This window comes from Melanostigma gelatinosum, assembly GCF_949748355.1.
Source record: "Melanostigma gelatinosum genome assembly, chromosome: 23".
Taxonomy (NCBI): domain Eukaryota; kingdom Metazoa; phylum Chordata; class Actinopteri; order Perciformes; family Zoarcidae; genus Melanostigma; species Melanostigma gelatinosum.
In genome coordinates, this window is record NC_136656.1 from 13,244,439 (window position 1) to 13,256,166 (window position 11,728).

The 11,728-nt window shown below is 41.4% G+C and overlaps 1 protein-coding gene across 1 annotated transcript in view; it reads right to left on the minus strand.

Annotated features, from left to right (window-relative positions):
* nrxn2b (neurexin 2b) overlaps positions 1-9,444 on the minus strand; it is a 569,330-nt gene extending 559,886 nt beyond the window's left edge. The window contains exon 1 of the mRNA XM_079295191.1: positions 8,757-9,444. Within this exon, the coding sequence (XP_079151317.1) occupies positions 8,757-9,411 (655 nt within the window). The 5' untranslated portion in view covers positions 9,412-9,444. The remainder of the gene's footprint in view (positions 1-8,756) is intronic.
* Positions 9,445-11,728: the final 2,284 nt, after the last annotated feature.

Here is an 11,728-nt window from a genome sequence, read left to right on the forward strand (position 1 = left end):
TCGGGATGTAGAAGGGGGTGCGTGGCCTAAAAAGTTTGGGAACCGCTGATTTAGACCATTCCGTGCCATCCGGGTAGATTTGATGTAAAATCTGCTGGAACGCTTTCTTTTCCAAAAGAATGTGACGCGACACAGAAACAGAAAGAAGTGCTATTCTCACAGTCCAAAAGCAGCTAAAGCTCTCAGGACTGCGAACAATGCCAGAGGATGGAATGAGAAACAGCTGAACGGAAAATAACGACCAATATTTCATCATCTGCTGTGAAGGTGAAAACGTATTTCTTACAGAGAACAAAAGGGTTCAAGGGAAATTATGAATGTGCAAGAGAAACTATGTAACTAAAATGAAGGCTGGATAGTGGGCCAATGATGGTTACTCTTGCCTGTGAGGGTAAATAGCACCTGTTCATGGCAGAGCTCGAAGGTGGGGGTTCGGGGGGGCTTCCCAACCTGCAGGGTCCAGCCTGTTAACTGCAGGTCTCCCCAGGGACCCAGGTTTCTGCTTTAGTACAACACATACCATAAAAAGTGATGATGAAAAGTGAATTGGAAAGTTGTGAGCAATAATGAGTGCGCTGTTTCTGAACACTGCTCTGTGTGGTGCTGCCAAGTGGAAAAGAGCTGCTGCATCAAGCTTTCCTCCTCACAAATGGTGAAGTAGTGTTTATTCCACTGCCAGAGAACAGGCAGCAAATGTGGACGGATAACGTCACATTTTCTGTGACGTTGACAAAAATCATTTGCTGTCACACGTTCGAAAAAAAGAACTAATTTCACAGCTACGCTATGAAACTGATCAGGTTAAGAAAGATGACTCTTCAAATGTAAACCAGAGCTGATTATTAACTCCCAAAAGTAAAGATGCACTGACCAATTGCCAACTGTCTCGTTTTCAGCAGACACATTTATAAATATGTGTCACATGATTTTTTACATTGGGACACTAACGGTAATGACACACACACACACTATGGAGGTTCTTCAGCATGAGCCAAGACGACATAATGTCAAAAAAGAATAAATACATTTGAAGGAGAAGTGCTTACAGCAATATCAAATAGAAAAACATAATTAAAATGCTAAGATTAGTTTTTTTTAATTAAAAACCAAATTATTTTATTTTCTAATAATTTCAATGGTGGGACTTTTGCAAATAACCACAATAGTAAACTGATAAGCTTTAGCATTGTTGATGCTTTATACTTTAGAACAATTTAAATGATCTTTGGACAGTGGTGAAAAAAAGCCTTGTATACCAGCTGCTATGACCAAACAAACAATATGGATCATCAATGATCAGCTTTTTGTACCGGTGGCAAAATAAAGTGATAGGGGCGGGGCAGCTCTTGAAGTTTGATTTGCTTTTTATTTTGTGCCGATATGATCTGTGACTCAGAACCATGATAACATCTGAACCGTAGGTTTTATGAGCCGTTGCACTCGTACTGATTTTATAGTTTTAATCTGCAGTCCAGTTCCTCCCAAGAACAAAGTGCAGAGTGTACCATCAGGCTAACATCTTTCATATTACTCTTTAGCCGAATGAAGCTGTGTTTTTCATGTTATTCTAATAAAGTGACATTTAGCATTTTAAAGAGCTTAGGTCTGTCAAGACATATGGTAATTAAAGGGTCATAAAAAAAACAAAATAAAAACAGCATGACAAACAGCCTAAAGGTCAGGTGCAAATCCAGCCTCATGGCAACCTGAAAGACTGTCCATAGTTTGTTGAGTAAATGAATACATTAATATCACAGCAGTCATTTTCACAAATGCATTTAACCTCCAATTACCCTGACTTGAGAGCTCATAACTGCATTTCCCCACATTGCCGTTTGGGGTTCAACAGAGAACAAAGCCAGGGTCAGCATCAATTATGAAAAACAATGGCCCACAGAGGCCCCCAGTGGCTTTAATTACCACCCCTAATGGAAAAAGACCTGCCCACAACTACTTGAAAATGCAAGCCAATAGGGACAGAATCTAGGATCATAGCAGGGAAGGTGCACCTCTACACACACATGCATCACATGAATCCAGGCACCTTAAGGCAGTATGCATGTTTGCTTCCCTGTGAGCCGATACAATATTTGAGAGTCGAAATCTGAATTTTGACTGCAATAGTGTTTTAAAAAGTCATCAGCCTGACTGTGTGGCATTCACCTTCAACCTGCATACTTTCTGAACAACCTCCCACTTGACCGAAGCAATATTAACATAAATGAGGCGAAATGGAAAAAGCTAAAACCTGTTGGTACCAGACATGGGTGAAGGGTGCCAACAGCTGAGTCAGATGCATTGTATTCAAATGAAGGCAACAGTAGATACAGACTCTACATGGAAGCAGTGGGATAAATAACGTGGAGGGTTGGAGGGTGATGAGATGGCACACCCTCTTTAAATGACAGAGCCTCAGCTGTCATATCCAATGTTCAGATTTGACTGATTCCACTTTGGGCTGACATTCACCATATCCAAGGTTTTCAAAAGTCTGGAAGACAATGTCTTTGTAGTAAATTAGACCATTGTGGGACATAGTTTCAATCTCAATCATTTGTCCTAGAGTGCAAGTGTGGTTGTTGAACGTGCATCTTGTGGTGGTTACCATCACATGGTTAAAGTTTTCTTTCCCTCTCTGCTCAAGTCACACTTGATAGAAACGTATGTGTGTCAAAATGCATTCTCTCTTGGTAAGCTCTAATGTGTACATCAAAGCAGGCTGCTTCCAAAGCCTTGTATGCGTGAGGAAAGAGAACCAACAATGTCTCTGATCACTACACTGTCTCTCTCCCGCCGCCGTGTCCTACTTACCTAAACAGTGTTGGAGTTGTTCTCAATGGATGCTATATTTCATCATTTGTTCTCATTAATAACTCAACTTTATTCCCCCTATTCCTTTATTGTTATACAGCATAGCAAACATCAGTCATTGGCATAGATCTCAAGAAATACATTTTGTTGTTACTCTGACAGTGGTTTTAAAGGTTTTTATTTTATTTTTAATTTGGGGTTTGAGGGATGACTTTAGCATCTAAAAGCCTGTCAATATACTTGGGGATCACAGTCTGCCAGTTGCTAATTAGAGTAAATCTCATGCCAATTAAAAACAACAATGCTGGTTATCAGCCTGTAATGCCGTTCTGATTTGGCAGTATATTACACTTGTTCAAAAAAGTGTTTTTACATTGAAATGATGCTTCCTGTGCAGACACTGAACCCCCAACCGCTCCCCGGTGCTTTTCAGCAGCCCACTGCTCCCAATAAGCTAGGGATGGGTTAAATGCATCATATATATGGGTTAAATGCAGTGGTGTATAGTAACGAAGTAGAAATACTTCGTTACTGTACTTAAGTAGTTTTTTTGGGTATCTGTACTTTACCACTTATATTTCTGTTCACTTTTACTTCACTACATTTTGCGAAGAAAACTGATACTTTTACTCTGATACATTTCCCCTGAAACCTTCGTTACTCGCTACAAAATGAAATCTATCTTTAGAAACAAAATGAATCATGAGAGCAGCGTCGGGGACTGTGGTGGAACACAGACTGCGGTGGAACACAGACTGCAAGCAAGCAGGTTTGGTGAATCAATGGTCCTAGCAGCAAGTTAAATCATTGGTTAATCACGTTAATGCACAATTGCAAACACGTGCTCTCAAAGCCGCGGTGTTTTGATGCCCAGGATGCTACATGCTATAAGCTAGCGGGCGACTACCTGAGTAGCATTCCACTCTACGATGACTGATTTCATGATGGAAGCAGAAATGGAAGCACCTGCTACTCCCGCAACAAACGACGGTGGTGACGAAGACCAACACCAGTGGATCGCTAGCGAGTTAGTGAGCTGAGGAAGTGTTGAGAGTTGTGCAGCACGAGTTGGCTAACGTTAGCTATAGCTAGCCACCACGCCATAGGATTGACGGGAGCCGAGAGAGCGCAGCATTAGGGTTAGCATTAGTGTTAGCATTCGAGTTAGCATTAGTGAAATCCTTCGCAGCTGTGTGCAAGCTGTCTGTGAGCTGAACACACCTCTACCTGCCTCAGCGGCCTGTGAAAGGCTATTTAGCATCGCAGGACTAGTCTTCAGCCCAAGAAGAGCGAGACTGAATTCTCGCAATTTTGAAAACCAACTTCTTTTGAAGATGAACAGAACATTTTTCAGTTTCAAGTAATGACTGGGTTGCTGCTTTATTGTTGATCATGTTTTGATATTTGAGTCATGTTGTGGATGATCAGATGGAGTTATGATGGTAGCAGGCGCCCAATTGCAGATTCAGCTTGAGCAAAACCTTTGTCTGTTGTGTTCAAATCAGGCCCATAGGAGTTTACAAGGCAGGTGTCCTTTCTCTAAACACTGACCTGATGCATCAAGTGGATATGTTTTGCTGAACATAATATTATGCATTGGCCCTCTACATCCTCTAGTCAGAATGAGCATACTTATAAACGCACTGTTACAACTCCATAGTGTCATATTGCTTTTCGGAGAATGATGATGATAAGTTCATAGTAGATGCAAAAGTAGACTTATGTACAATATATTATGTTGCTCCTGGATGGATCACAGCCAACCCAATTATGTTCAACACAGCTCCATGTCCTTGGTCATGGTGCCACAGAACTTAAAAGAATAAACTTCATAATTCTCAAAATTCTGACCCTTTGCTTTTTTATTACCAGCATTTACTTGTACTTTTACTTTCAATGAACAGGTTATGATGTTCATTTAATGTTCAGGTTATGATGTACATTTAATATCAGAAAATTACTTTTGATACTTAAGTACTTTTGTACTTAAGTACAATAAATATCAGATACTTTAAGACGTTTACTCAAGTAGGATTCTAACAGGTGACTTTTTACTGGAGTAGTTTTCCAGTAAGGTATCTTTACTGTACCTCAAGTATGGCTTTTGAGTACTTTATACACCACTGGTTAAAAATGCGTCTACTATAATACAATGTCATTCATTTCATACTCTCGAACAGCAAATTACACAGCATATTCTCAAACTACTCTACATATTAACAGTCAACCTTGTTTCTCTCTTAAAAGCCCTTCCGTCATCTGCCTTTGAAAGACTGGTACCTTTCACTTGTGCTGCAATTTTGTATAATTACATGTTGTCCATGAAACAGATCCGTTTCATTTGTTGATTTGTTTTTTCCCTCTAAAAGCCCATTAGCTGCCGTTTTGGTGAGTCTCATCCCAGTGCTTCTTTAACACCCACATGTGAACAAGCTGCTTTGGCATCTTTTTACACAAACAGTTTTTCCTGCTAATGAGCTGCTGCTCGGAGTAGCAGGCATACATGATGCATGACCATGACTTGACTTGATGGATCCATTTCAGAAATATATTGCATCAGAGTGTCAACTTACTGACGCTTCATTCCTAAATTCAACACAACTGTTATTGCTACATCTATGTTAAACAACAAATTGTTCAAATGTTGACATTCAAATTCTAAATCAACGACTGCGTTGTAGATTTATTTTAAATTGTACATTCATTCTGTTTCAACAGTATTTCTGCAGATTGCAGATAAATATAACACTACACCAGCCCTGCACGTCGCATCATTAAAAATGTTCCCATGACATTGTTCACTCCTCTCTGCAGTCAGCAGGCGGCAGGCCTTTTAAAAATAAGCTTTCCTTTGACATGGCGAGACATTGATTTGTTAGTTCAGCCATCTTAAGAGTCTTAGAGTCAAATACAAGAGAGAGAGAGACCTTAAGTCCGTCAGAAAGCTGCAGCTGATTCAGAACGCTGCAGCTCGAGTCCTCACTAAGACCAGGAGGGTGGATCACATCACTCCAGTTCTGATGTCTTTGCACTGGCTTCCTGTCCAACAAAGAATTGACTTTAAAATCCTGCTGTTGGTTTACAAAGCACTGAATGGTTTAGGGCCAAAATACATCTCTGATCTGCTGCTACCTTATGAACCATCCCGACCCCTCAGGTCGTCTGGGACCGGTCTACTTCCTGTTCCCAGAGTCAGAACTAAACATGGAGAAGCAGCGTTCAGTTTTTCTGCTCCACATATCTGGAACAAAGTCCCAGAAAGCTGCAGGTCTGCTGAGACCCTCAGCTCATTTAAATCAAGATTGAAGACTTTTCTGTTTGCTGCTGCCTTTAATTGAACCACATTCAATTCATATATTAATCAATTTCCTGCATTTCTGCATTTTACTACTGCATTTTATTTCTTACTGTTTTAAAAAAAAAATGTTTTAATGCAATGAATGTTCTTCATTGTTTTTAAATCTCCTTTTCTTTTGCCTTATGTTTTGATGCTTTTAATGGTTTTATGTGAAGCACTTTGAATTACCTTGTTGTTGAAATGTGCTATACAAATAAACTTGCCTAGCCAATTCACCTCCACATCCTAACTCGAATGTGATTCCTCTAACGTCAACTTGCACGTCCATTTTCCTAGTTGTCTGTTTGAATGACTCTACTCGAGTTGAAATGGACCCTAACACGGTTCAATACGCTGTAACTTCCATTGACTATGAGTATCCTTGTTATTTATAATCTATAAGTTTTAGTTTGTGGATGTGTTGTGATTTTACCTTTGTAGCCCAAAAGTGGTCCAAGTTGCCTGTTTCTGCACATGATAACACATCATCGGCTATTCTTCAGTGTAAAGGAGTCCTTTTGTACTACCATCTGTACTGGTAGGAAAGAAAACACCTGTATTGCTCTTGACAAACCAAAGTAGTGGGAATTTAGCACTTGCAATAGTGGTTGCACATATCGATTGCAGGAAGTTTTGTGCTTTTTGGAAATGATAGTTTATGGTGAATGACTACACTGCAGTGCAATGATATTCCCTGTTTGGAGAGCAGTGCATAGCCTCCACCCTCATGGCGTCTTTGTTTGTGGCGCCAAGGGATTTGGGATAGCTTGGTATTTATTTTTCACCAGTTATGGAGCTGTTACAAGACTACTGTTTTAATATTTAAAAACGATGAAAGATGCACTGTATAGATCATTTTGGAATTTTTGTTGCTATCCTTTTCTGATCAGTGGTTTTGTAAAAAAAACAAATTATATTTAAAAAATGAAATGCAGGCTCTAGTATCACGGATGGTTAGATTTGTACCATATTTAATGTATTTAAGCATTTTCAATAAAAAACACTTGAACTAGGTTTTGTCTCATGCGTCTTAATTGGGGGTCAAATAAAAAGGTTTTTTACCTGATTAATTAATTTCCAATGAATTGTATGATATTGAGTTGGACTAACAAATCAATTTCATTTCATTTATGGTATTTTTTTTATTTAGGTTGTATTTGATAAAATTGAGTCGGACTAACTCAATTTAATTATATTGCATGGATGTTTTTAGTTTAAGTTAGGTTTTAACTATATTTACTCAGTGGAAAACCTGCCCACAATTTAATTGAGTTCATCCAATGAATTTGAGTGTACTTTAAACAGTTGGCACATAACTGCCAACTACCTTTTGAAGATCCAGTAATTACAAGTAATTTCATCACACAGGAAGTAGGAGCTAGAGAGTCTACTGCTTATTGTGGATTATGCAAAACAATATGAGTAGTTCATACTGTATAAGGGCAAAAAATGGAAGATAATGTTGGATCAACCCCACCCCCGATACAAATGATCAAGACAGAGCAAGCAATGTCAGATGGCTGCATAGAGAATGAGAGCATTCAGAAGCGAGGTGTGGAGATGACAGTTTGAAAAAGAGGAGGGAGATAAGTGCAAGGGGAGGAGCGGCGGGAGGAGAAAGTGCTGACAGCGGGTAAAGGTGAAAGAGAGATAAGTGGAGTAGGGGAGTGAACTCTGGAGAGAGAGCGGGGGAGGGAGGTGAGGAGAGATGGAGAGCCCAGATAGCCTTGAGAAGAGAAGGGATGAGGTGAGTGAAGGAAAGGCTGCGGGACGAATGAATGAACATAAAGCAGAGGGGGGGGGGAACCGTAGATATGGAAATAGAACGAGTCAGTGAAGGAGAGCGCAAGAAGTGCAAAACAGAGCACAGTTTGACATGAGCTGACAGCACAGGAGCACAGGAAGGGAAGAGCAGGGTGTACACCCGGGACAATAGGGTTAGGAAGAAAGGAAGAGAAGAGAGAAGAAAGCCAGTTGAAAAACAGACCTAGTGTGTGATTTAGCATTTGAAATATGCTGTGTAGATATTCAGCACCTTTGATGTTAAGAATTGTTTTCGAAAAAATACCAAGCACATTCAAAGTAGCACCTGTACCATGTCTAAACCTCTTGTATGAGTCACATAATCCCGACGAAAGTCTCTTTTTTTTAATCTTTCCAGCAATGACATGTTTTTTTTTTAATTCTGATAATAGAAGACTGAAAATAGCAATATGCCTTCCTTTTCAGAGAGCACCTCCTTCCTCTTAGCCCTCACTGGGTCTACACCTCAACAATTAAACCCTTCTAGAGCACAGAGATATTACCGTCTCTCAGCAAAGAAACAAGACCCTGGTTACTTCACTGCAAGAGACTTAGAAGGGACTATTTGTGTATAATGTACACACAGAACTGTATGACTCACATTACAATGCAGAACCTCTCATACCACTAACCCCTTAGAGACTGAATATGAACAAAGTGACCACAAAAGCCCAAAGATGAGTGCCCAATCTCAAACACATCGTGATATATCAGATAACTCTCCCTACAGCAGATGTATTCTAGCTTTACCATGCCAAGAGTACTGCACAGGAACAATGCAATGAAACCAGGGTAGAGCAGGTACAGTGTGACGGTTCCTTACCTTCCTTGCAGTACTTCCCCTTGAAGCGGGTGTGGGTGCAGTCACAGTGAACTTCTCCATACTGAATAGAGCAAAAGCCTCCATTGAAGCACGGGTTCTGTTTGGTGCACAGGTACTCCAGGTCGCTCTCAATGCCTTGGCTATTTAACAAAGTGGGAGGCATCTCCCCCACCTTCAGATTGGAGATCAAGCCCAGGAAAGGTGGCTCGTATTTCACCGTGCTAGAAGTCAGAGCTGATAGGCGCACATCAGGCGGGATCCCGCCCACAAACAGGTCACTGACCACTGCCATCTCCTTCCTCTTGGACTTGACCTCAGCCACTTTTGTCTCACCATCCACCATCAGGAGGGTCTCACGGAAGTTGCGGGTGAGCAAGACCATGTGCCAGCGGTCATCATTCACCCGCGTCTCCATGTGCAACGTGGCCGGCTCGGCACAGTGGATGGCAAAGCGCAGCTGGAGGCGCCCACCAGCGATCAGAAGCTCCAAGAAGTCACAGTTGCCCCCGTCATCCAGGTAGAGTACCAACGCTTTGCTGATGTTGGTCTTGAGACTGAAGCTCAGCTCGCCCACTGATCCGGCCTCCCAGCGTCCGTAGCGTGCCCACTGGCCAGGCGCCCCACCGAATTCCAGCATCTTCACTGTAGTGAGCAGGCTGAAGAGGGCCAGAGGCCACAGGGGCCAGCACAGGAATCTTAACCCCCTTGTCATGCTCTCAAGTTTTCCCTTCTCTACTTGATGCCGTATAGGTTTAATGAACCCGAGAGGAATGGCCTACTTTCACTCCGGCTAACAGATTTCAAATGTAAACAAGTATTATCTATTGTACTGGGATATCAAGCTCACTGGGTAAAGTAACCCTCACAGAGACCCTGCTCTAATTTTCCTGACGAATCAGCAGTTTTTTCCTGTTCTCTCTGAAGCTCTAATTTGTGTCCTTATCCTGACTCTCTCCTCCGTCTCTCCATCCGTTGGTGCCTCTGGGACTTGGAGGAAATGAATGAGGAATAGTGGGAGAGTAAAAGAGGGGAGGATATGATTATTTCGACACTGCAGTTTCTTCAAAAGCCCCTTGGTCTATCCTGGACCCAAAATAGAATCTTCGTCTTTCGAATCCAGATCTCAGTACAATTTCCAGGAAATTTTAGCTGCCGCCAAAAGCTTGGGGGAAGAGTTATCAGATTGTGATCTTTCTTTAAGGGAAGGGAAGAGAATGAGCCAGAGAGTAGACAGAATCAGAGTCCGCTGGTGTCTGCTGGAGCATACGATGCTGTCATGGTCTCAGCGTAAACCCATTCTTTTCTTGTAACTTGAGGACTACGAAGCTCTATGCCGGAATGGGTCCCATCATTACGACGGCAGGTCAGGATCTGGAAGAAACGCACATAAAAAAGGAACAAATGTCAATTACATACAAACATGTTCCAGTGCATTTCATCTCAACTAGACACAAATAAAAAAACACATCATATAATAATGTGACCCACGCCAGCTCGAGCAGTTATTCGTTTTGACATGCTATTTAATCTCTTATCTTTCATCTTCTTCGCCGGTAGTTTGCTTTCGCCTGCAGTTTTAGACAGCATGTACTTTAAATAAAAATCCCTTCGCTCTTTTCATTTGAAAGCTGTCACTTAAAAAAAAAAAGAAAAAGCAATAAATAAGCTTTCTGAGTTTTGCATGGCTCCATACTTCCCTGAGGGGCGTGAGAAATATGAATGTCTTATTTCCTCTGCTCCCTCTAAGTCATACCGATAGATATGTCTAGTAATGTACTGAACCTTAACATAATGGTCCCATATGCAGTGAAGATGGCTGCCATCCAGACACACTTTCTGGCCAATCAGCAATAGAGTATGCTGATAAATCACAGCCTTCCACTGTGGCGCACACACAATATGAACATGCATATGCAAACACACATCATTGAATCAAATGCGATTCAGAGTGGAGTGCTGCAGAGTCAATAGATGTCTGAACAGCCAGTCTTGACCCTGGGGCTGGGCCTAATCCCAGCCATTATTTCTTGAAACCACAAACAGTCTACAATTAAAGCTAGGCTCACCCCTGCTCATGCTCCCTTGTGCTGTACTGCCTGGCTTCAAAGTGACAACAGGGATGATGTGAACATACAAGGAGGGAGAACGACAGAGCGAGAGCGAGAGGCTGCTTTATCATGATGTCAGACGGGCAAGGCTTAATATCGATGGAGAAAGATGGAGGACAGACAGAGAGGGAGGAAGACAACAAATAATTGAGCCATTTTTCTCCAGGTTTGTTAATATTGGCCACCAAGACAAAAGCAATGCCATTGACAGGGAAAACGGGTCTTTCATCATACCAAAAATACTAAATAAAAACGACTAAGATTCACAGGGTCTAAGATTACATCAATGTCTGTATAATCCTTCGCCTTTTTCTACAGTCATAATGTATAAAGATAAGTAAAAAATGTTGAAGTTATGAGTAACGTTTTAGCGGTGGACCTCACAGTGCAGTGTGTGTGCAGTTGGTTGACGGCCTCATAGTCATTTTAAGTCATTTCACAGTTATAACAAAAAGGTAAATCTGATGTGTCCTAATATGGCACATAACCCAGCCATTATGACTGTTCCAACAAAAACAATGCCACTTATTTTGTCCCAACTATGAAAGGCCTTTGATGATAAACGGCTGTATTTGTAATCCCACAGTTTGCGTTTTACTTTGGTGGATATCTCTACATTGATGATGACAAGGTACGCTTGCAGCAGCATTCCAACTGGTACAAAACAGAGTACAAAAACAGGTCGGAAGTTCATCGAATAAGTTTCTCTCTTCTAATACCAGCCACCTCCCTACATGTCAGCTGGAGATGTGATCTGCTGTCCGTTTTGAGAGTATGGCTTCCTGACTTGCAGTTTGAGTTTCTGACAGCAAAAGGTCTGGAATCCTAAGTGCTATGCCTCACGAG